We start from the raw sequence: 25,379 nt of genomic DNA, 5'->3' as shown, positions 1-25,379 counted from the left end.
AAATACAAAAATTAGGCGAACCACGGCGGCTCACGCCTGTAACCCCGGCACTTTGGGAGGCCAAAATGGGTGGATCACAAGATCAGGAGTTCAAGACCAGCCTGGCCAACATGGTGAAACCCCATCTCTACTAAAAATACAAAAATTAGCTGGGCGTGGTGGTGGGCGTCTGTAGTCCCAGCTACTTGGGAAGCTGAGGCAGGAGAATCGCTCGAACCCCAGAGGCAGACGTTGCAGTGAGCTGAGATCGTGCCCCTGCACTCCAGCCTGGGCGACAGAATGAGACTCCGTTGCAAAAAAAAAAAAAAAAAAAATTAGCCACGCATAGCCAGGTGTGGCGGCTCATGCCTGTATCCCAGTACTTTGGGAGGCCGAGGCGGCTGGATCATTTGACGTCACGAGTTCGAGACCAGCCTGGCCAACATGGTGAAACCTGTCTCTACTAAAAATACAAAATTAGCCAGGTGTGGTGGTGCTTGCCTATAATCCCAGCTACTCGGGAGGCTGAGGCAGGAGAATCACTTGAACCCAGGAGGCGGAGATTGCAGTGAGCCGAGATCATGCCATTGCACTCCAGCCTGGGTGACAGAGCCAGATGCTGTCACACACAAAAAAAAAAAAAAAAAAAAAAAAATTCCACAGGCCTCGCAAACACAAGTTCTGTCAGCATTCTGGTATGTTCTAGGGTGTGGACAGTATCTGGCAAAGATGTTGTCTTGCAAGAGGATCACCTGAGGCCAGGAGTTCAAGACCAGCCTGAGCAACATAGGGAGACTCCATCTCTACAAAAAATTAAAAATTAGCCAGGCGTGGTGGTGCACACCTGTGGTCCCAGCTACTTGGGAGGCTGAGGCAGGAAGATCAGCAGTGATTGAACCACTACGATCCAGCCTGGGCAACAGAGCAAGATCCCATCTGTTTAAAAGAAAAGTAGGCAGGGCACAGTGGCTCACTCCTATAATCCCAGCACTTTGGGAGGCCAAGGCAGTCGGATTGCTTGAGGCTAGGAGTTCAAGACCAGCCTGGCCAACATGGCAAAACCCCATCTCTACTAAAAATACAAAAATTAGCTGGTCATGGCTGGGCGCTGTGGCTCACACCTGTAATCCCAACACTTTGGGAGGCTGAACCGGCCAGATCACTTGAAGTCAGGAGTTCAAGACCAGCCTGGCCAACAAGGTGAAACACCATCTCTACTAAAAATACAAAGAAAAAAAGAAAGAAAGAGAGAGAGAGAGAGAGAGAGGGAGGGAGGAAGGAAAAGAAAAGAAAAGAAAGAAAAAGAAAGAAAGAAAGAAAAGAAAGAAAGAAGAAAGAAAGAAAGAAAGAAAGAAAGAAAGAAAGAAAGAAAGGAAAGAAAGGAAAAGGAAAGAAAGGGATGAAAGAAAGGAAAGGAAAGAAAAGAAAGGAAGAAAGAGAGACAGAAAGAAAGACAAGAAAGAAAGAAAGAAAGAAAGAAAGAAAGAAAGAAGAAAGAAAGAAAAAGAAAGAAAGAAAGAAAGAAAGAAAGAAAGAAAGAAAGAAAGAGAAATTAGGCTGGGCGCGGTGGCTCACGCCTGTAATCCCAGCACTTTGGGAGGCCAAGGCAGGTGGATCACGAGGTCAGGAGATCGAGACCATCCTGGCTAATGCGGTGAAACCTCGTCTCTACTAAAAATACAAAAAAAAAAAAAAAAAATTAGCTGGGCATGGTGGCGGACGCCTGTAGTCCCAGCTACTTGAGAGGCTGAGGCAGGAGAATGGCATGAACCCCGAAGGCGGAGCTTGCAGTGAGCCAAGATTGTGCCACTGCACTCCAGCCTGGGCGACAGAGCGAGACTCCATCTCAAAAAAAAAAAAAAAAAAATTAGCCAGGGATGGTGGTGGGTGCCTGTAGTCCCAGCTACTCAGGAGGCTGAGGCAGGAGAATCACTTGAACCCCAGAGATGGAAGCTGCAGTGAGCCACAATCACACCACTGCACTCCAGCCTGGGTGACAGAGGGAGACTCTGTCTCGGAAAAAAAAAAAAAAATTCTATAGAGACTGGGGTCTCCCTATGTTGCCCAGGCTGGCCTCAAACTCCTGGACTCAAATGATCCTCCCACCTCAGCTTCCCAAAGTGATGGAATTACAGGGCTGAACCACAGAGCCCAGGCCCTCTGCAACGTTTGAATACAGGAAGTGTAGGGTTTGCCACTAGTAGAGGCCACTCCCGGGGAGTCACATCATCCATTCTGCCTGGATGTCAGGCTGCAGGAACCTTCCAGCTTCAAAGGCCTGTCAGAGTCAAGAGGTGTTTCTTCAAGAGTCATCAGGGGCAGCTGAGAGACACGGGTCCTATGCATTCTCCCTTACATGTATCCCATGAGATGAGGACCGTTGAGGTTCCCATTGTAAAGATGGAGAAACTGAGGCATAGAGAAGTTTAAGCCACAGCTCAAGGTCAGCAGCTATTGAGTAAAGGAGCTGGGATCATGTTTCTCCAGAAATACCACTCTCAGTACCCATGCCCTTGTGGAGCCTGGGAGTAAGCAATAGGAGATACACCCGCCTGGGCAACATAGCAAGACCCCATCTCTACAAAAGTAAAAATGTAGCCAAGTGTGGTGGCACACATCTATAGTTCCAGCTACTAGGGAGGCTGAGATGGGAGGATAGCTTGTGCCCAGGAGGTCAAGGCTGCACTGAGTCATGACTGCACCACTGCACTCCAGCTTGGGCAACAGAGTGAGACCTTGCCTCAAGAAAAGAGAAATGGCCAGGCACGGTGGCTCGCACCTGTAATCCCAGAACTTTGGGAGGTCAGTGTGAGCAGATTGCTTGAGGTCAGCAGTTCCAGACCAACCTGACCAACATAGTAAAACCTCATCTCTACTAAAAATACAAAAATTAGGCCAGCACGTTGGCTCATGCCTGTAATCCCAGAACTTTGGGAGACCGAGGCAGGTGGATCATTTGAGGTCAGGAGTTCAAGATCAGCCTGGCCAACATGGTGAAACCCCATCTCTATTAAAAATAAAGAAATGGTGAAACCCCATCTCTACTAAAAATACAAAAAAAATTAGCCGGGCATGGTGGCAGGCGCCTGTAGTCCCAGCTACTCAGAGAGGCTGAGGTAGGAGAATAGCGTGAATCTGGGAGATGGAGCTTGCAGTGAGCCGAGATTGCGCCACTGCACTCCAGCCTGGGCGACAGAGCGAGACGCTGTCTCAAAAAAAAAAAAAAAAAAAAAAAAGAGAAATAAGGACTGGGCACGGTGGCTCACGCCTATAATCCCAACACTCTGGAAGGCCAAGGCGGGTAGATCACCTGAGGTCAGGAATTCGAGACCAGACTGACCAACATGGTGAAACCCCATCTCTACCAAAAATACAAAAACTAGCCGAGCATGGTGGTGGGCGCCTGTAATCCCAGCTACTAGGGAGGCTGAGGCAGGAGAATCGCCTGAACCCAGGAGGCAGAGGTTGCAGTGAGCTAAGACTGCACCATTGCACTCCAGCCTGGGCAACAAGAATGAAACTCCATCTCAAAAACAAACAAACAAACAAACAAAAATTTAGCTGGGCGTGGTGGCGGGCACTTGTAGTCCCAGCTACTCGGGAGGCTGAGTCACGAGAATTGCTTGAACCTGGGAGACGGAGGTTGCAGTGGGCCAACATCGCTCCACTGCACTCTAGCCCGGCGACAGAGTGAGACTCCGTCTCAAAAACAAAACAAAACAAACAAACAAAAAACCCCAAAAACCACAAAAATTAGCTGGGTGTAGTGGTGCATGCTTGTAATCCCAGGTACTCAGGAGGCTGAGGCAGGAGAATCACTTGAACCCAGGAGGTGGAGGTTGCAGTGAGCCGCCGAGATGGCACCACTGCACTCCAGCCTGGGCCATAGAGTGAGATCCGGTCTCAAAAAATAATAATAATAATAAGAGAAGGATAGGCATGGATCCCGGACTTAGTGCTGTGGTTCCCAGGGCCCTCAGCTCCTTCCTCGGTAGCCCAAGATGATGTAAGCTCAGCCTAGAAATGTTACGATTGATGATACCCAAGTCAGAAGCAGGTGGGGTAGGCTCCGTCGGGCCCCTCCAACCCTTGCGTGATGCAGTCCCCAGGCCTGTCTGGGCTCAGAGGGCTGGGATTTTGCAGGGTGAGTGGCCCTGTCATCAGTGACAATTGGTCTAGTCGGACCCAAGGCCAGGATGGGTCATCCTCAGGCCCCTCGTCACACACAGACTCCCTGAAATGAGATCTGGGGCTGCTTTTGGGGCAGCTGAGAAGGATGGCAGAGAGGACAAATGGCATTTGCTTTCTGGCTGGATCGGGTTCTGTGGCTGGCGCCAGAGGAGCCTGGGTGAGACCTGGCAGATGATCCGTGCGCCGGGAGCCAGGAGATGCAGGCAGGTGCCTTAGCACCAGAGACCTAGTTTTTCCAAGGCAGCTGAAGAGTTTGGGGAAAGAGCGTACATTTTGCATCATCCCCGCTCACCTCCCCTTCCAGGAGAACTCACTGTCCCCCGTCTCAGATTCCCAGGGCCAGGCCAGGTCTCCACCCCGACAAAGACTCTCTTCTTAGCCAAACTTGAGTCAGAGTCCACTGAAATCTCTTCTGCATTTGGCCTTGACCTTGGCTCCAATCCTGTCTTTGATCTGTCTCGCCCAGTTTTAGCAAGAATCCTGCTAAGTCAGTTTCTTGATAGCTGATCGCCCTGGCCTGGCTTCAGCAAGGATCCTATTAAGAGAGTTTAAGGTGACTCCCCAAGCCTTTATAATTTTCTATCCACTGACCCCCCTTGCCCTGCTCCGTGGCTATAAATCCCCCCTTGTTGACAACTTCGTGGATTCAGAGTTGAGCTCAATCTTGCATGCAGTAGTCTTGAATAAAGCCTTGTTTACTTTTAACAATCATCAGAATTATGTACGTGTGTGGATTTTTCTTTTTCCTTTTCTTTTTTTTTTTTTTTTTTTTTTTTTGAGAGGGAATCTCACTCTGTCGCCCAGGCTGGAGTGCAGTGATGTGATCTCGGCTTACTGCAACCTCCGCCTCCCTAGGTTCAAGCAATTCTCCTGCCTCAGCCTCCCGAGTAGCTGGGACTACAGGCACCCACGACCATGCCCGGCTAATTTTTTTTTTTTTTTTTTTTTTTGTATATTTAGTAGAGATGGGATTTCACCATGTTGGCCAGGCTGGTCTTGAACTGCTGACCTAGTGATCCGCCCACCTTGGCCTCTGAAAGTGCTGGGATTACAGGCGTGAGCCACCATGCCCGATCATGTGTGTTTTTTTCATAGAGATGGTGTTTCACTGCTGCCCAGGCTGCCCTTAAACTCCTGAGCTCAACAGATCTCCCAGCTTGGCCTCCCAAAGTGCTGGGATTACAGGTGTGAGCCACTGCTGCACCCAGCCCCCAATTTTTTTTTTTTTTTTTTTTTTTTGAGACAGGGTCTTGCTCTGTCACCCAGCCAGGAGTGCAGTTACGCAATCATAGCTCACTGCAGCCTTCACCTCCCAGACTCAGGCGATCCTCCCACCTCAGCCTCTCGAGTAGCAGGGACTACAGGCACGTATCACTATGCCTAGCTAATTTTTAATTTGTACAGACAGGGCCTTGCTGTGTTGCCCAGGCTGGTCTCAAACTCCCGGGGGCTCAACTGATCCTCTCGCCTCAGTCTCCGGTAGTGCTGGCATTACAGGCATGAGCCACCATGGCTGGCCAACTTTAATTATTTAAAAGCTTGGATGTTTCTTTAGACAACACCGTCCTCACTGTAAGAAAATGACCCTCCTATTAGGCCGGTTTCTGTACCACTACAACTAACGAAGTCTATTGCTGCTAAGAAATAAGCCTTAGCTTTGCTATTTATTTATTCATTTACTTAGAGATAGGGTTTTGCTCTGCACTCAGGCTGTTTACTTTTTTTTTTTTCAGACAGAGTTTCGCTCTTGTTGCCCAGGCTGGAGTGCAATGGCAGGATCACAGCTCACCGCAACCTCTGCCTCCCGGGTTCAAGCGATTCTCCTGCCTCAGCCTCCCGAATAGCTGGGATTACAGGCATGCGCCACCACGCCCTGCTAATTTTCATTTTTAGTAGAGACGGGGGTTTCTCTATGTTGGTCAGGCTGGTCTTGAACTCCCAAACTCAGGTGATCAGTCCACCTCGGCCTCCCAAACTGCTGGGATTACAGGCATAAGACACTGTGGCCTGCCTTACTTATTTATTTATTTAGAGACAGGGTCTCACTCTGTCACACAGGCTGGAGTGCAGTGGCGCAATCATAGCAAACTGCAGCCTCGACCTCCTGGCCTCAAGTGATCCTCATGCCTCAGCCCCCAAAAGTGCCAGGATTACAGATGTGAGACTCCAAGTATGACAGCCTTAGTTTTTCTTTTTCTTTTTGAGATGGAGTTTCACTCTTGTTGCCAAAGCTGGAGTGCAATTGCGCAATCTTGGCTCACTGCAACCTTGACCTCCTGGGTTTAAGTGATTCTCCTGCCTCAGCCTCCCAAGCATCTAGGATTACAGGCGTGTGCCACCAAGCGCAGCTAATTTTTATATTTTTAGTAGAAACAGGGTTGCACTACGTTGGCCAGGCTGGTCTCAAACTCCTGACCTCAGGTGATCTACCTGCCTCGGCCTCCCTAAGTGCTGGGATTACAGGTGTGAGCCACCATGCCTGGCCAGCTTTTCTAAACCACAGAGATCTGGTGGATGTTTACAACTGCAGCAGAATGTGGGCCACCACAAGACTACAGCATAGCAGCCGTCATACACGTCCATGGGCATGCACTTATGGAAGAAGGAAGGTGTGAGTTTAGGGTGGTGAATTTCTTCTTCTTTTTTTTTTTTTTTTTGAAATGGAGTTTCATTCTTGTTGCCCAGGCTGGAGTACAGTGGCACAATCTCAGCTCACTGCAATCTCCACCCCCCAGGGTTCAAGCGATTCTGCTGCCTCAGCGTCCCAAGTAGCTGGGATTACAGGCACCTGCCACCATGCCTGGCTAATTTTGTATTTTTGGTAGAGATGGGGTTTCACCATGTTGGCCAGGCTGGTCTTGAACTCCTGACCTCAGGTGATCCACCCACCTCGGCCTCCGAAAGTGCTGGGATTACAAGCATGAGCCGCTGTGCCTGGCCACATTCTTGTGGTTTTTGTTGGTGATTTTGCTATTGAAATTCCCCCAGACACTGAAATGCTGTCCAGGGTTCCTAAGTACCAAAAGGCTGTGATGGCTGGACTCGGTGGTTCATACCTGTAATCCCAGCACATTGGGAGCTGAGGCAGGAGGATTGCCCAAGGCCAGGATTTCAAGACCAGCCTGGGCAATATAGTGAGATCCCCATCAGTACAAAAAATTTTTTTAATTAGCCCAGTGTAGCCTGTAGTCCCAGATTGGAGGATCATCTGAGCCCGGGAGGTCAAGGCTGCAGTGAGCTATGATCACGCCAAAAATAAAATACTCAAAAAAGAAAAAAAAAAAAAAAAAGTCTGTGATGCACCTCATGGAGAAAATCCGTTATAGAGAAGCTTCATGCAGACATGAGTTTTGGTGCCGTTGGCTATGAATTCAATGTAAATGAATCCACCATAGATATTAAATAAGGTGTCTTTAAACATATGTACATAAAACAAGGTTGTATGAATTGGTGGATGAAAATGGTGTGGCCTGGGCCAGGCGCAGTGGCTCACACCTGTAATCCTAGCACTTTGGGAGGCCGAGGCAGGGCATCACTTGAGGTCAGGAGTTTGAGATCAGCCTGGCCAAGGTGAAACGCCGTCTCTACTAAAAATACAAAATATAAATTAGCTGGTTATGGTGGCCCAAGCCTGTAGTCCCAACTACTCGGCAGCAAGGGGCGGGGGCTGAGGCAGGAGAATCACTTGAATCTGGGAGGCAGAGGTTTCAGTGAGCTGAGATCATGCCACTGCACCCAGCCTGGGCGACAGCGTGAGACGCTGCCTCAAAAAAAAAAAAAAGGCCCCAGGCGCGGTGGCTCACGCCTGTAATCCTAGCACTTTGGGAGGCCAAGGAGGGTGGATCACGAGGTCAGGAGATCGAGACCATCCTGGCTAGCACAGTGAAACTCTGTCTCTACTAAAAATACAAAAAATTAGCTGGGCGTGGTGGCGGGCGCTTGTAGTCCCAGCTACTCGGGAGGCTGAGGCAGGAGAATGGCGTGAACCTGGGAGGCGGAGCTTGCAGTGAGCCGAGATCGCGCTACTGCACTCCAGCCTGGGCGACAGAACAAGACTCCGTCTCAAAAAAAAAAGAAAGAAAAGAAAAAAGACAGCAATTGCTGGGTTTCAGTCCCAGTTGTGGCCTTAGCATCCCCGTCTCAGTTTCTCTATCTAGAAAATGGCAACGAAACCTGGGCTTCCCAGTGGATTGTAGGGAGACTAAATGAGGTAATAATGGTGTATCGCGTGTTGGGGATGTGGCCTCTGCAATAGAAACAGTACTTGTTTTATTATTATGCCAAATGATGGAGGGCCGGGACGAAGTCTTCTCTATATTCTAGAATCCAGACTCACTCACTCCCTGAGCCTGTTTCCCACTCTGTAGAATGGAAGACCCAAACTGGGCGCGATGGTTCACGCCTATAATCCCAGCACTTTGGGAGGCCGAGGCTAGCGGATCACCTGAGGTCAGTTCAAGACCAGCCTGGCCAACACAGTGAAACCCCGTCTATAGAAAATACAAAAAATTAGCCGGGCGTGGTGGCAGACGCCTCTAATCCCAACCACTCAGGAGGCTGAGGCAGGAGAATCGCTTGAACCCCAGAGGTGGAGGTTGCAGTGAGCCGAGATCGTGCCACTGTACCCCAGCCTGGGCCACAGAGGGATACCCCGTCTCAGAAAACAACAACAACAACAAAAACCCGGAGACCCAGCAGCACCACCTCCCAGCCATGATTTCACCCACTTGCCAGGTGCAAGAGTGGCCAAGTCTCAGCTCCACGTGCCTAGTGTGGACAGGCGGCAGGATCAGGACTCCAGAGGGCGAGAACCAGGTAGTGTTTATTGCCAGGAGGACACCCGCACAGCCTCCGGACCCCAGAGGGTTTTGACACGAATGACTTAAAGGCACTGGCTTCTGTCCAGCTCCAGCCCTGCCCGGCAGGGCGTCGGGGCGGAGACCCCATCACCACGCAGCCTCGACCCGCCCCCTCCTCCAGGGCTGCAGCTCCGCCCAGTGGCTGAAGATAGCAAATGCCTTGCAGGGCGGAGGTTCGCAGGATGCAGTGAGGCGGTGTGGCCCCAGGCTGTCGGGAGGTGGCGTAAGGGGGCTCTTTCCGCGGACGGGTGAGGGACTATGAGACGCTGGGGGGCAGGCGGGCAGCCGCGGTCTTCTCCACCACGAAGCCGTAGTTATACTGGGGGACGGGGAGAGCGAGAGTGAGCAGGTGCCAGAGTAAAGAGAGAGCCAAAGTGGGGGTGACTGAGGAATGACAGAGGGGGTACTTAGGGACTTGAGTGGTCTTCTGCCCTGGAGAGATGGGGTGTGTCTGGGGGAAAGTGGGGATGGGGAAAACTGGGACAGCCTGGGGAGGACGAGGGGCGCCAGCCCCTCAGGCACCTCTTCCCTAGCCCTGCACCCACCTCCTCCTCAATGTCCGCCAGAGACTTGATGGTCAGGTCCCCAAAAGCAGAGAAGGCCTGGCGGGCAGAGGTGGGTCAGCCTTGGGCCCGATCTCAACCTGAAACCCCCTTTCCCTCGTCTTCAAGGAGTCCTGCCCCCACCCGCCCCCACACTCCCTGAATATTCCCTCGGACATCCCTCTCCCTTATTTTTATTGTTTGTTTTGTTTTGTTTTTAGAGACAAAGTCTCTAAAGCCGCGCCTGGCTAATTTTTGTATTTTCAATAGAGACGGGGTTTCACCATGTTGGCCAGGCTGGTCTCGATCTCCTGGTCTCCCAAAGTGCTGGGATCACAGGCGTGAGCCACCACGCCCGGCATCCCTCCCCCTTCTTGTCACAGCCTCTAGCTACTGGTGTCCAGCTGCTTTCTCTGGATGGATCCCTCCCCATTCTGAGACTGATGACCTTCCAGCTGCCACCTGGAGGTGACATACTCCGGCCCCAACCCAGGATGTGGCCCTCTGTGCTGGGGCCCTGGATACAGGGATGTCCTGGCACCCAGAATGGTGATGGCAGGCGCAGACCCAGGCCCCCTGAGACCCCGACTCACCAGGGGGCTGCAGCTCTTGCCCTCAAATCGTGGGTGGAGTGTGAAGGGAACCCCATCCATGGCTGAAAAACACAGGCGAGGGGAGGAGGTGTGTAGGGAACTGCCCACCCCACCTACAGAGGCCTAACCCTCACAGCCTGGCTCCTTCAGTCTTTACAGAATCCAGAGTTGGGAGAGGGAGGTAGGAAGATCCTTCCTGGTCGTGTAATCTCAAGACAGTCACACCCTCCACCTCCATGCCTCAGTTTCCCCACTCTGTGCTCACCTGAGATGCCATAGAGGCTGGAGGCCTCGTAGATGGAGTCATTCCTCCGCAGAGTGGATGCCCGAGAGCCCAGCCTTGACGGTGTCCGCTCCAGGAGGCCGCCCTTACTGGAGGTGGGATGACTCAGGTCAAGCCTCATCCTCCCCCAACGGCCACCCCCACTCCAGTGCCTGAGGGCTCTCCTTGGCCACCCCCACTCCGGTGCCTGAGGGCTCACCTTGGCCACCCCCACTCTGGTGCCCGAGGGCTCACCTTGGCTGGCTGGCTGCATCCAGAGAGAGGCCCTGCATGTCCCAGCTGAGACCTCGAGGCTTGGGCACTGGCCTCGGGGCCTTGGCCTTCTTGCACCAGATGGCAAAGCCGCCCATGTCCCTAGACCGGGAGGGAAGGTGGGAGAGATGCTGGCCCGGTGTGGGGCCAGGGTTGAGGATAGCCCCTGGAGAAGGAAGGGGACCCAGGCGTCCAGATGACCTCTGTCTTTTGGGGATTTTTTTTTCTTCTTTGAGATGGAGTTTCACTCATGTTGCCCAGGCTGGAGTGCAATGGCACAATCTAGACTCACTGCAATCTCCACCTCCCAGGTTCAAACAATTCTCCTGCCTCAGCCTCTGGATTAGCTGGGATTACAGGCAATCATGCCCAGCTAATTTTTTATTTTTTATTTTTTTTAAGTAGAAATGGAGTTTCACCATCTTGGCCAGGCTCGTCTCGAACTCCTGACCTCAGGTGATCCACCCGCCTTGGCCTCCCAAAGTGCTGGGATTACAGGCGTGAGCCACCGTGCCCAGCCTTTTGGGGGATTTTTATTTCAGCATCTTGACCCACACCCTAAGCACCACACCAAACTAATACTGCTGGGTTGAAATCACCGTTCTGTCTACTTCATTTTTATTTATTTTATTTTTGAGACGGAGTCTCGCTCTGTTGCCCCAGACTGGAGTGCAGTGGTGCGATCTCAACTCACTGCAATCTCCGCCTCCCAGGTTCAAGCGATTTTCCTGCCTCAGCCTCCCAAGTAGCTGGGACTACAGGTGTGTGTCACCATACCTGGCTAATTTTTTGTATTTTCAGTAGAGATGGGGTTTCAACATGTGAGCCAGGATGGTCTTGATCTCCTGACCTTGTGATCCACCCGCCTCAGCCTCCCAAAGTGCTGGGATTACAGGCATGAGCCACCGTGCCCAGTCCTGTTCTGTCTACTTTAGACACCAAGTCACTGACTCCTAATGACAGTCCTACAAGATGGTATATATGTCCCGGTTTTAACATGCAGAATCTGAGGCTCAGAAGGTAGAAGGAACAGGAGACCTCAGGGGTGTCCTTGAGGGTCAGATTGGTGAGATCATGAGTTGGGAGAGCAGGGAAGGTGGCTAGACACTGGGGGGTGGCCCTACCCTATTCGAAGGTATCCAGGCACTGTCTTGGTCTTCCCACTCAGCCGGACATCAAACACAGCTGTGTCCGCGGCTCCCAGGGGCAACAGCTTCACACACATGCGTTTCTTCTTGGACACAGAGGCCTCTGGGAGTGGGGGGCAGGGGAGTGAGAGAGGGAAACCAGGCAGGGATGGGAGGGCCCAAAGATGACTCTAGGGGGGCAGGGGAGTGAGAGAGGGAAACCAGGCAGGGATGGGAGGGCCCAAAGATGACTCTAGGATGAGGCTCGCCAGGATGCTGTTTAAGGCAGCCACATGGATAGCACTGGGGATGGGGATGGGAGGAGTGGTTCAATCATGAATGGTATAGATGAAGGAGGGGATTCCACGCAGCCTTTAGGAGCCGCTGGAGCAGGCTGATCTTTGGTGATATGAAGCTGCATTCATGGGGTGGCTAGCTGTGGAATCGGACAGAGCTGGGTGCCCAACCTGGCCCTCAAAACTTACTTTCCGTGAGCCCTCTAATCCTATAGAGGTTAGCCAGCTAGCACCCATGAGCCAAATCGGGCTCAAGGCCTGTTTTCTTTTCTTTACTTTTCTTTTCTTTTTTTTTTTTTTGAGACAGAGTCTCACTCTGTCGCCCAGGCTGGAGTGCAATGGCACGATCTCAGCTCACTGCAACCTCCGCCTCCCAGGTTCAAACAATTCTCTTGCCTCAGCCTCACGAGTAGCTGGGACTACAGGCGCCCACCACCATGCCCAGCTAATTTTTTTTTTTTTTTTTTGGGGACGGAGTTTTGCTCTTGTTGCCCAGGCTGGAGTGCAATGGCAGGATCTCGGCTCACCGCGATCTCTGCCTCCTAGATTCAAGCAATTCTCCTGCCTCAGCTTCCTGAGTAGCTGGGATTACAGGCATGCACCACCACACCTGGCTAATTTTGTATTTTTAGTAGAGACAGGGTTTCTGCATGTTAAGGCTGGTCTCAAACCCCTGACCTCAGGTGATCCACCCTCCTCGGCCTCCCAAAGTGCTGGGATTACAGGCATGAGCCACCGAGCCCGGCCTAATTTTGTATTTTTAGTAGAGACGGGGTTTCACCATGTTGGCCAGGCTGGTCTGGAACTCCTGACCTCAGGTGATCTGCCCACCTCAGCCTCCCAAAGTGCTGGGATTACAGGTGTGAATCACCACACCCAGCCTAAGGCCTGGTTTCATACAGCTCATGAGTTAAGAGTGATTTTTAATTTTTAAGGAATTGTAAAAAAATTGAATATGCAAAACACGTCATCTGCCCTGTAAAGCCTAAAATATTTACTATCAGGCCCTTTACATAAAAGTTTGCCAACTCTAAGAAAAAATAAAGAAAAAAAAAAGTTTAGCTGGGTGCGGTGGCTCACGCCTGTAATCCCAGCACTTTGGGAGGCCCAGGCAGGTGGATCACCTGAGGTCAGGAGTTCGAAACCAGCCTGACCAACATGGAGAAACCCCATCTCTACTAAAAATACAAAATTAGCTGGGCGTGGTGGCGCATGCCTGTAATCCCAGCTACTCTGGAGGATGAGGCAGGAGAATCGCTTGAACCCAGGAGTCGGAGGTTTCGGTGAGCCAAGATCGCGCCATTGCACTCCAGCCTGGTCAACAAGAGCGAAACTCCATCTCAAGGAAAAAAAAAAAAAGGTTTGCCAACTCTAGTATGAATGAATATAGCCTGAGTTAAATAAAAATGACAAGAAAGGGTGGGAAAGTTCAGGTGGGGCTGGAAGGGCTGCACTAGGGTTGTGGGCCCGGAAGAGGAGGGTAGGGAAGGGTGAAGATGACATCTGAGGGAGGACGGAGAATGAGCTACAAAGAGGAGAGAAAAAGTGCCCCAGGCAGAGGAAGCGGCGTGTGCAAAGCCTGGAAATGAAAAAGAGAACTGCGCAGTGGTTTTGCTTGGCTATGGTGTAAAAAGACACAAGTAGCACGACAGTAGTGAAACAGGTGGCATGGACTGAACTCTTCACTCGAGGATGGAGGCTGTGCCAATCACATCACACAATTTGAATCAGGACAGGGGATGTCGGTCCACCCTAGGGCAGGGCTCTGAGTCCTCAGCCAAACCTGTCATCACCCCGTGTGCCAGGGGGCAGCCGAGGCTCAGATACCGCGCGCCCATCGTCCCTCCTCCCCCGCTCCTCCCTGCAAGGGACCCGGACAACTCTCGCCTCCAAAGCAGGCCTTACTGGAATCCATGGGGTCGCAGACCGAGGAGAAGCCCAGCGGCAGGGGGCTCTTGTCCACCACGATCTGGATATCGGCCACCACGTTCTCCTGCGGGTTCTGGGGGTGGAAGGGGGACACGGCGAGGGTGGCCTAGCAGCGGGGACAGGGCACCTGGCATAGGGCACCGTGAATGGGCGGGGAGGTGGGCAGACGCTGGTGGTTCCGAAGGTGGGCACCCCTTACCTCTAGGCTGCCCAGAGAACTAAGGCACAGGAAGTAGCCAGATTTCTGCGCGAAGCTCTTGCCAAAGCTGGCGGGTGCCCCCTCGACGGTGCAGGAGATCTACCGGGAGGACGCGGGTCAGCGCGGGACTCCCACCCCACAGCGGCTGCCTCCCCCATTCGACCCCCGCCCCTCGACGCCGCTCACCGCGCTGAACCCCCGCGGCGGGGGTGCAGAGGCCGACGACCAGGCCAGGCCAGCCAGCGGCGCCAAGTCTGTTCCGGGTACGGGATCCATCCTGCGAGCCGAGCGCCGAAGGCGGGGTCGCGGGGGACAGCCTCGAACCTCGGAACAGCCTCCCGACGGCAGCGCTCGCGACCGAACTACAACTCCCAGAAGGCCATGCGGGGCGGAGAGTGCCCAGAAGCGCAGTATACGCGTGCCCGAGGAGCTGTTGGCCAATGGCGTGGGGAGGCGGAGCCACGCCACCACGCACCGCCCAGGTTGCGCGCGTGAGCGACGATGGCGGAAAATGATCTTGCCGGCTTTCCACGCCCAGCAACTTCCGCTGGAAATGCTACGCCACAGGCCCAAGAGACTCGTTCTCTGCAAATCTGCACTACGTTCCCCAGAATTCCTTGCGGCCTCAGCAGCTAGTCCAGAGAAAAGCTCGGTGCTTAACGGAAAAGTTGGGGGATTTGTGGCCGCGCGCAGTGGCTCACGCCTGTAATCCCAGCACTTTGGGAGGCGGAGGCGGGCGGATCATGAGGTCAAGTGATCGAGACCATCCTGGCCAACGTGGTGAAACACCCTTCTCTACTAAAAATACATTGTGAAGAATCTGCAATTCCAGTTCTGGGAAATCATCCCAAAGGAAATCATCGTGGGATACGCAGCTGTTGATTTAAAGAGCGAGCACTATAGACCATCATGAGCCTTGAAATCTTGGGTATAACTTGAAGACTTGTTCATAGGAACAATACGTTTAAAAAGCGAGGGATAAAAGCATTTACTGCCTGTAGTCCCAGCTACTGAGGATGCCACCAGCAAACCGAGTTACTTCCCCACTTTGTGTAGGTGGCAAAGAAGGAACATCCAATCAGCAAAGGCAATCAGGTTTTATTCACTGGCCAGGAATGGAGAAGGAGAGGCTCTCACTCTAACTGCCCCTTCTCCCTCAACAGTAAAAAGCATAACGTTTTATTTCTTCCCCTGGGTACAGGAAGGGAGAGGAATGCTAGCATGTGCAGGGTGGGACTCCAGACACGCAGGCTGAATTCATGAACATATGTCTTCATACAACCCATCTACACAAAATGGAGATTTTCTTTTAAGAGAAGGAATTTTAGCATTATAATTATATATTGATGATCTAAAGTCGACTAGAGGTCGTCTATTCCAGTTTGTGCCGATTTAGGGATCTTATCTTCCTCTGGTATCTGGTCAGGGGTCAAGAAGCTCTGGTGACATCCCTGGCTGTCTGCAATCTTTAAGCAGCTGTGCCTTTTTTTTTTTTTTTTTGGACTAAAAAACAATAAGAAAAAAACTTTCCCAGTTATTTTATTAGGGCTGTCCTGGTAACAGGATAACAGGGAGGCTGAGGTGGGAGGATCCCTTGAGTTCAGGAGTTTGAATCTAGCCTGGACAACATAAGGAGACCCCCATGTTTAAAATGAAAGAAAGAAAGGGAAAAAATGTATTTACTATAATAATATGCTTTTAGGCCAGGCGCGGTGGTTCACACCTGTAATGCCAGCACTTTGGGAGGCTGAGGCAGGCGGATCATCTGAGGTCAGGAGTTTGAGACCAGCCTGACTAACATGGTGAAACCCCGTTTCTACTAAATATACAAAAAATTATCCAGGCATGGTGGTGCGCGTTTGGAATCCCAGCCACTCGGGAGGCTGAGGCAGGAGGATCACTGGAACCTGGGAGGTGGAGGTTGCAATGAACTGAGATCGTGCCATTGCAGTCCAGCTTAGGCAACAAGAGCGAAACTCGTCTCAATAATAATAATAATAATATGCTTTTTTACACCCATTGGGGGAAAAGTTTAGAAAAATAACGAACAAGTACCCTGTGCTGCCCAGACTAGCGAACAATACAGTCAGGGTGGCTAATGGTGACCCCAAGAAACCAAAGGGCAAAATGTCTGCTTATTATTTCTTTGTGCAGATGTACAGAGAAGAGCATAAAAAGAAAAACCGGCCTGGCACAGTGACTCACGCCTGTAATCCCAGCACTTTGGGAGGCCAAGGCAGGCAGATCATGAGGTCAAGAGATCAAGACCATCCTGGCCAACATGGTGAAACCCTGTCTCTACTAAAAATACAAAAATTATCTGGGCTTGGTGGCAGCCGCCTGTAGTCCCAGCTACTCGGGAGCCTGAGGCAGGAGACTCTTTTGAACTTGGGAGGAGGAAGTTGCAGTGAGCGGAGATTGTGCCACTGCACTCCAGCCTGGGCGACAGAGTGAGACTCCATCTCAAAAAAAAAAAAGAAGAAGAAGAAAAACCCAGAGGTCCCTGTCAATTTTGCGGAATTTTCCAAGAAATATTCTGAGAGTTGGAAGACAATGTCGGTGAAAGAGAAGTCCAAATTTGATGAAATGGCAAAGGTGGATAAAGTATGCTAGGATCGAGAAATGAAGGATTATAGGCCAGCTAAAGAGGAAGAAAGAAGAAAGAGCCTAACGCCCCCAAAAGGCCACCGTCTGGACTCTTTTATTTTTTATTTTATTTATTTATTTATTTTATTTTTTTAAATATTTTTTTATTTTTTATTTTGTTTTGAGACGGAGTCTCGCTCTGTTGCCCAGGCTGGAGTGCAGTGGTGCAATCTCAGCTCACTGCAAGCTCTGCCTCCCAGGTTCAAGTGATTCTCCTGCCTCAGCCTCCGGATTAGCTGGGATTACAGTCATGCGCCACCACATCTGGCTAATTTTCTTTTTTTTTTTTGAGACAGAATCTCGCTCTGTCGCCCAGGCTGGAGTGCAGTGGCGCAATCTCGGCTCACTGCAAGCTCCGCCTCCCGGGTTCACACCATTCTCCTGCCTCAGCCTCTCCGAGTAGCTGGGACTACAGGCGCCCGCTACCACGCCCGGCTAATTTTTTGTATTTTTTAGTAGAGACGGGGTTTCACCGTGGTCTCGATCTCTTGACCTCGTGATCCGCCCGCCTCGGCCTCCCAAAGTGCTGGAATTACAAGCATGAGCCACCACGCCCGGCATCTGGCTAATTTTTGTATTTTTAGTAGAGATGGGGTTTCACTATGTTGGCCAAGCTGGCCTCAAACTCCTTACCTCAGGTGATCCACCTGCCTTGGCTTCCCAAAGTGCTGGGATTACAAGCATGAGCCATCACACCCAGCCAACTGTCTGGATTCTTCATGTTCTGTTCAGAATTCCACCCCAAGATCAAATCCGCAAATCCTGGCATCTCTATTGGAGATGTGGCAAAAAAAAAAAAAAAAAAAAAAAAAAAAAAAAAAAAAGCTGGGTGAGATGTGGAATAGCTGAAGTGACAGTGAAAAGCAGGCTGACGTCGCTAAGGCGACAAAGCTGAAGAAGAAATATGAGAAAGGTTGCTGACTGTAAGTTGAAAGGAAAGTTTGACGGTGCAAAGGGTCTTGCTAAAGTTGCCTAGAAAAAAGTGGAAGAGGAAGATGAGGAAAGAAGAGGAGGAGGACAATGGATGAGAAAAACTGTTTCTATGCCAGGAGTGATGGCTCACTCCTGTAATCCCAGCACTTTGGGACGCCAAGGAGGGTGGTGGTCAGGAGTTCGAAACCAGCCTGGCCAACATGGTGAAACCCCATCTCTACTAAAAATACAAAACATTAGCAGGGGGTGGTGGTGCACACCTGTCATCTCAGCTACTCCGGACACTGAGGCAGGAGAATTGCTTGAACCCAGGAGGCGGAGGTTGCAGTGAGCCGAGATCACGCCACTGCACTCCAGCCTGGGAGACAGAGCGAGACTCCATCTCAAGGAAAAAAAAAGGGTGGTTGAGACCAGGCACAGTGTCACCCCAGCACTTTGGGAGGCCAAGGTGGATGGATCACTTGAGGTCAGTAGTTGGAGACCAGCCTGGCCAACATGGTGAAACCCCGTCTCTACTAAAAATACAAAACAATTAGCCGGACTTGGTGGCAGGTGCCTGTAATCCCAGCTACTCCCGAGGCTGAGAGAGGAGAATTGCTTGAGCCCCAGAAGTGGAGGTTTCAGTGAGCAGAAATGGTGCCTCTGCACTCCAGCCTGGATGACAGAATGAGACTCTGTCTCAAGAGAAAAAAAAAAAAAAGCAGACTGGGCACGGTGGCTCAAGCCTGTAATTCCAGCACTTTGGGAGGCCGAGGTGGGTGGATCACAAGGTCAGGAGTTTGAGACCAGCCTGACCAACATGGTGAAACCCTGTCTCTACTAAAAATACAAAAATTAGCTAGGCATGGTGGCATGCACCTGTAATCCCAGCTACTCAGGAGGTTGAGGCAGGAGAATCGCTTGAACCCAGAGGAAGAGATTGCAGTGAGCCCAGATCACACCACTGCACTCCGGCCTGGGCGACAGAGCAAGACTCCGTCTCAAAAAAATAAGTGGTTGAGTTTTTGGCAAGGCCTATTATTTAAACCATAGCCTAAATGTCTTCCAAAGTTAACTTGACCCCGTAGCCCAGGAATAATTAAGGGGAAAGTAAGGTGGGGTTTGGGTTAGCTTAGCTTACTGTTCTAACGTTCTCACTGATATAACTTTTGCAATGGTGATTTCATCAGTTGGGTGCAGGAAGATTGTGAGGGTTCTTTTGTTTCATTTTGTTTTTGAAATGGAGTTTCACTCTTGTTGCCTAGGCTGGAGTGCAATGGTGTGACCTCGGCTCACTGCAACGTCTACCTTCCAGGCTCAAAGTGTTATCCAAGCGAGTTAGAGAAAACGCCACACTTCGAGACAAATTAAGAGTCCTTTATTTAAGGGCAGGCGCAGTGGCTCAAGCCTGTAATCCCAGCACTTTGGGAGGCAGAGGCGGGAGGATCACGAGGTCAGGAGATCGAGACCATCCTGGCTAACACAGTGAAACCCCGTCTCTACTAAAAATACAAAAAAAATTAGCCAGGCGTGCTGGCAGGCGTCTGTAGTCCCAGCTACTCGGGAGGCTGAGGCAGGAGAATGGCGTGAACCTGGGAGGCAGAGCTTGCAGTGAGCCGAGATTGCGCCACTGCACTCCAGCCTGGGCGACAGAGCGAGACTCTGTCTCAAAAAAAAAAAAAAAAAAGAGTCCTTTATTTAAGCTGGCAGCCAAGAGAGGACTTGACGCTCCAAAATTCTCTCAGCCCCGAGGAAGAGGCTTGATTTACTTTATACCTTGGTTTAGGAAGGGGATGGGAGCTCAAATGCAATAATTCTACAGAAGTAAAAACATGCAAGAATCAAAAAACAAATGGTTACAGATAAATAAACAATTTAAAGACAAATGGTTACAAAAAAAGCAACGGAACCAGGTGCTGGGCTCTAAATCCTTCATAAGAGTTAGATATGGATGCTATGCTGGACACGGACTCAAGGCTTTATGTTGTTATCTTTTTGAGCAAAATCCTGGGAACTTCATACATTGTTTGTTCCAGTACCTTAGCAGTTAATTGGGCTCCTTGGAAATGCTGAGGATCTGCTTACACAGGTTAACTCCTAGAGGAAGGGGGTTGGGTAAGGAGCCCTTAATGTCTTGTAAATCAAGGGGCCAGATGGAGTTCGTCCGGCTTTCCCAGCTAAGGGAGAGTCTATTCATATGGGAAACAAGGCTAGGTAATTAAGGAGACAAAAAGGGAAATTTTAAAAATAGGGTTAGTACAGCACTTTGGGAGGCCGAGGCGGGTGGATCATGAGGTCAGGAGATCGAGACCACGGTGAAACCCCGTCTCTACTAAAAATACAAAAAAAATTAGCCGGGCGTGGTGGCGGGCTCCTGTAGTCCCAGCTACTCGGAGAGGCTGAGGCAGGAGAATGGCGTGAACCCCGCGAGGCGGAGCTTGCAGTGAGCCGAGATTGCGCCACTGCACTCCAGCCTGGGCGACAGAGCGAGACTCCGTCTCAAAAAAAAAAAAAAAAAAAAAAAATAGGGTTAGTAAAAACAAGGTTAAAATAGGGTTAGTAAAAACACAAGGTTAGGCATTACAAAAGGATTCTCCTGTCTCAGCCTCCACTGGGATTACAGGCTCGCACCACCATGCTCAGTTAATTTTTGTATTTTTAGTGCAGACAGGGTTTTGCTAGGTCACCCAGGCTGGTCTCGAACTCCTGGACTCAAGCGATCTGCCAGCCTCTGCCTCCCAAAGTGCTGGGATTACAAGGGTGAACCACCCCACTGATCAAGGGGAACATATTAATACTGTGTTTGTTTCTTTGTTTTGAGACGGAGTCTCACTTTCTTGCCCAGGCTGGAGTGCAGTGGCATGATCTCAGCTCACTGTAGCCTCCACCTCCCAGGTTCAAGCAATTCTCTTGCCTCAGCCTCCTAAGTAGCTGGGATTATAAACACGCGCCACCACACCGGGCTCATTTTTGTATTTTTAGTAGAGACGGGGTTTTACTATGTTGGCCAGGCTGGTCTTGAACTTGTGACCTCAAGTGATCCGGCTGCCCCGGCCTCCCATTGTAGGGTCCAGCCCCACAGGGTCGGTGGGTCTCTCCTCATGTATGGCGATGAGAGAGTGTAGAAATAAAAACACAAGACAAAGAGATAAAAGAAAAGACAGCTGGGCCCGGGGGACCACTACCACCAAGACGCGGAGACCAGTAGCGGCCCCGAATGTCTGGCTGTGCTGTTATTTATTGGATACAAAGCAAAAGGGGCAGGGTAAAGAATGTGAGTCATCTCCAGTGATAGGTAAGGTCACGTGGGTCACGTGTCCACTGGACAGGGGGCCCTTCCCTGCCTGGCAGCTGAGGCAGAGAGAGAGAGGAGCCAAAGAGAAAGACAGCTTACTCCATTATTTCTGCATATTAGAGACTTTTAGTACTTTCACTAATTTACTACTGCTATCTAGAAGGCAGAGCCAGGTGTACAGGATGGAACATGAAGGTGGACTAAGAGCATGACCACTGAAGCACAGCATCACAGGGAGATGGTTAGGCCTCCGGATAACTGCGGGAAAGCCTGACTGGTGTCAGGCCCTCCACAAGAGGTGGAGGAGCAGAGTCTTCTCTAAACTCCCCCGGGGAAAAGGAGACTCCCTTTCCCGGTCTGCTAAGTAGCGGGTGTTGTTCCTTGACACCTTTTGCTACCACTAGACCACAGTCCGCCTGGCAACGGGCATCTTCCCAGATGCTGGCGTCACTGCTACACCAAGGAGCCCTTCTGGTGGCCCTGTCTGGGCATAACAGAAGGCACTCTTGTCTTCTGGTCACACCTCACTATGTCCCCTCAGCTCCTATCTCTGTATGGCCTGGTTTTTCCTAGGTTATGATTATAGAACAAGGATGATTATAATATTGGAATAAAGAGTAATTGCTACAAACTAATGATTAGTGATATTCATTGATATCATTAATGAATATATATCTGGTATAACTATCTATATATCTATATAAGATCTGTATCTGGTATAACTATCCTTGTTTTATATTTTATTATACTGGAATAGCTCATGTCCTCGGTCTCTTGCCTCAGCGCCTGGGTGGCTTGCCGCCCACATCCCATAGTGCGGGGATTATAGGCATGAGCCACTGAGCCCAGACAGAAACATATTAATACTATGAACAACACTCAGCCGTAGGCTGGTTAAGAGGCTGGAGACTGAAAGGTGGTGTTGATTGACCATGGACCCAGGGAAATATCTGCAGTGGGTTAAGGATACTCTGTGTGTCTTACAAAACAGAGACACAGATGCTGCCTAAGAACCAGGTCCTCCTGGAACCGGCACCAGGGAAGGATCTGGAAGGAAAAGAAGAATACCTGTGATAGGTGTGAGAGAGGAGTGCCACTCACTGTTCACTGCAGCAGCAGGCGACAGGTGAATTCTGAATTCTTTTTTTTTTCTTTTTGAGACAGAGTCTTGTTCTGTCATCCAGGCTGGAGTGCAATGGTGCGATCTCGGCTCACTGCGACCTCCGCCTCCCAGGTTCAAGCAATTCTTCTGCCTCAGCCTTCCAATAGCTGAGATTACAGGTGCCCACCACCACGCCCATCTAATTTTTGTATTTTTAGTAGAGACAGAGTTTCACCATTTTGGCCAGGCTGGTCTCGAAGTCCTGACCTCAGGTGATCCACCCACCTCAGCCTCCCAAAGTGCTGGGATTACAGGTGTGAGCCACCTCTCCTGGCCAAATTCTGAATTCTTCTTTATGGGAAGTGAGAGCTTGGGACATAGGCATCCCCTTGAACCCAGTAACCCCACTTCTGGGAGTTCAGTTTAAGGAAAGCCTGCAGTCAAGTCCAAAACTTATCAAATGACAAGGGCAAACTATGATGGGGAGCTGTAATGTACAAAGTGCTAAGCTAAGCACTTTCTATATATTGCTTTTTCCTGTCAAAGAAAATAAAAATATGGCCGGGCGCGGTGGCTCACGCTTGTAATCCCAGCACTTTGGGAGGCCGAGGCGGGCGGATCACGAGGTCAGGAGATCGAGACCACGGTGAAACCCCGTCTCTACTAAAAATACAAAAAATTAGCCGGGCGCGGTGGCGGGCGCCTGTAGTCCCAGCTACTCGGAGAGGCTGAGGCGGGAGAATGGCGTGAACCCGGGAGGCGGAGCTTGCAGTGAGCCGAGATTGTGCCACTGCACTCCAGCCTGGGTGACAGAGCGAGACTCCGTCTCAAAAAAAAAAAAAAAAAGAAAAGAAAAATATGAGGGCCTTCCAAAGGCAATTTGCCAAAGAAAAAGTTGTTGTTTGTATTGGTTTGTTTGTTTTTGAGACATGGTCTCATTCTGTTGTCCAGGCAGGTGTGCAGTCATGCGAACATGGCTCACTGCATCCTGGATCTCTTGGGCTCAAGGGACCCTCCTACCTAGCCTCCTGAGTGGCAGATCACCTGAGGTCAGGAGTTGGAGACCAGCCTGGCCAACATGGCGAAACCCGGTCTCTACTAAAAATACAAAAATTAGCCAGGCGTGGTAGCAGGTGCCTGTAATCCCAGCTACTCAGGAGGCTGAGGCAGGAGAATTGCTTGAATGCGGAGGCTGCAGTGAGCCGAGATCACACTACTGCACTCTAGCCACCACAGGCGCAGCCACCATGTCCAGCTAATTTTTAAATGTTTTGTTGAGGTGGGGGGTGGGAGGAAACTCACTTTGTTGTTCACACTAGTCTTGAACTTCTAGGCTCGAGTGATCCTCCTGCCTTGGCCTCCCAAACTGTTGGGATTACAGGCATGTGCCACCGCGTCTGTACCAAAGGGAAAGTTAGGTCTGGAGACGGAGCCACACAACACGGAAGTTCCTTTCCCAAATGCATGGCTGTTGCTTCCTGATCGTGTTAAGTGTTTAAGCGTTGTACATTACCCAGATGCCTACAAGAAGAAAAAAAAAAAAAGCCCTCACACATCTCCAGATGATCACCCTCACAAATTGTTCATACGTAAATTCTTTGCTTACCCCTAAATCTTTCCAAGATGTCCAGCCTCCCATAAACAAAGATATGTAACCTTAGGTTTGCAAGCTTTATGTGACCCCTTGTCCACGGAACCAGTCTGTTGAAGTTCATCCTGACAGCACTGATTACAAGCTTACTTTCCCCGGTGCAAAACAAAGACAGGATGACATCCATCAGCCTTCCATCAGACCCTGAGACAGCTGCAAAATTAATCTTTCCTTTACTCCTTCTTCAAATGTTTACCTTGGGTATAGACATAGTTTCAGTTTCCCTGGGCACTAATTAAAGTCAGAATAATGTAACTGATGAAAAATCTCACTGCCTACTTTCTTTTCACTGTTTTCTCTGAGTTGATGGAGATACTGTTTCAGTTTCTAATTTGTGTGGACATTCCAATCGACTGGGAAGCAGCAGTTATCACACCCCGGCTATAAGAAAGCAGAGGTTGGCTGGGGGCAGTGGCTCACACCTGTAATCCCAGCACTTTGGGAGGCCGAGGCGGGTGGAACACTTGAGGCCAGGAGTTTGAGACCAGCCTGGTCAACATGGTGAAACCCCGTCCCTACTAAAAATACAAAAATTAGGTGGGCATGGTGGCACACACCTTTGATCCCACCCACTCGGGAGGCTGAGGCACGACAATCACTTGAACTCGGGAGGCGGAGGTTGCAGTGAGCCAAGATTGCACCACTGCACTCCAGCCTGGGCAACAGAGTGAGACTCCATCTCAAAAAAGAAAGAGAGAGAGAGAGCTAAAGAGAGAGAAAGAAAAGCAGAAGCCCGAGGGAAAGGAGCTGGTTCGCCATGATGGAATTTGAGCCCAAGTCTGACTCCAAACCTGCACTCAGTTCCCCCCAGGGCAGGGCTTGTCACGTCTGGTGGCACCTCTGACACTTGGGGCTTGATCATTTACTGTGGGGGGCCATCCTATACACTGTAGTGTGTTGAGCAGCGTCCCTGGCCTACATCCCTCGATGGCAGGGGCACTCCCAGCCCCCGCGGTGACAATAAAAATGTCCCCTGGAGCAGAATCGCCCCCACCCGGTGAGTGCCCTGGGGCCAGTGACTTCCTACAGGAATGGAGTTGTCCTCAGATGCCCATCCGGGGCCACATCTCAGTATCCCAAAGTAAGTGAAATATACATGTAGTGTAATAAACAGAAATGAAACAGCTGAGGGACGTTTGAGGATGATCTTTGCTCCTTAATTTTTTTTTTTTTTTTTCTTAGCCAGGTGCAGTGGTTCACACCTATAATCCCAGCACCTTGGGAGGCTGAAGAAGAAGTATCACATGAGCCCAGGAGTTTGAGACCAGCATGGGCAACATAAGGAGATCCTGTCTCTACAAACAATACAAAACTTAGCTGGGTGTGATGGTGGTGAGTGGCTGTAGTTCCAGCTACTCAGGAGGCTGAGGCAGGAGGATCGCTTGAGCCCAGGAGTTTGAGACAAGCCTGGTCAACATAGTGAGACCCCCATCTCCACAAAAAATAAAAAAATTAGCCAGGCGTGGTACTGCACGTCTGTGGTCCCAGCTATTCCGGAGGCTGAGGTGGGAGGATCGCTCAAG

General features: G+C 50.6%; 1 protein-coding gene and 1 pseudogene across 3 annotated transcripts; one reads left to right on the top strand and one right to left on the bottom strand.

The window, feature by feature from the left end:
• Window positions 1-8,974: 8,974 nt before the first annotated feature.
• MVB12A (multivesicular body subunit 12A) lies at window positions 8,975-14,756 on the bottom strand. 3 transcript variants are annotated; one of them, XM_055239335.2, is made up of 9 exons: window positions 14,437-14,756; window positions 14,251-14,349; window positions 14,028-14,124; window positions 11,824-11,950; window positions 10,682-10,801; window positions 10,430-10,536; window positions 10,165-10,226; window positions 9,575-9,631; window positions 8,975-9,348 (listed from the first exon to the last, which is right to left on the bottom strand). In XM_055239335.2, exons 1-9 carry the CDS (start codon window positions 14,524-14,526, stop codon window positions 9,286-9,288), a joined length of 822 nt encoding a protein of 273 aa, XP_055095310.1. In that variant the 5' UTR covers window positions 14,527-14,756; the 3' UTR covers window positions 8,975-9,285. The 3 variants fall into 3 exon arrangements, with proteins under 3 accessions (XP_055095310.1, XP_063472523.1, XP_063472522.1); XM_063616453.1 differs by lacking the exon at window positions 9,575-9,631 and having other exon boundaries at window positions 14,437-14,645; XM_063616452.1 differs by having other exon boundaries at window positions 8,975-10,226; window positions 14,437-14,632.
• A 1,504-nt stretch (window positions 14,757-16,260) lies between these two features.
• LOC129460203 (high mobility group protein B3-like) lies at window positions 16,261-24,627 on the top strand (annotated as a pseudogene).
• Window positions 24,628-25,379: the final 752 nt, after the last annotated feature.

This window comes from Symphalangus syndactylus, chromosome 13 (genome assembly GCF_028878055.3).
Source record: "Symphalangus syndactylus isolate Jambi chromosome 13, NHGRI_mSymSyn1-v2.1_pri, whole genome shotgun sequence".
NCBI classification, from domain to species: Eukaryota; Metazoa; Chordata; class Mammalia; order Primates; family Hylobatidae; genus Symphalangus; species Symphalangus syndactylus.
Note: the sequence above shows the minus strand (reverse complement) of the source record. Positions and strands in the feature narration are given on the sequence as shown.

Coding starts and splice junctions, on each gene's coding strand:
- MVB12A (XM_063616452.1), bottom strand. CDS start 14,526: ATGGATCCCGTACCCGGAACAGACTTGGCGCCGCTGGCTGGCCTGGCC. Junction 14,350..14,436: donor CGCCGCGGGGGTTCAGCGCG/GTGAGCGGCGTC, acceptor TCCTCCCGGTAG/ATCTCCTGCACCGTCGAGGG. Junction 10,802..11,823: donor CCTGGATACCTTCGAATAGG/GTAGGGCCACCC, acceptor CTCCCGGTCTAG/GGACATGGGCGGCTTTGCCA.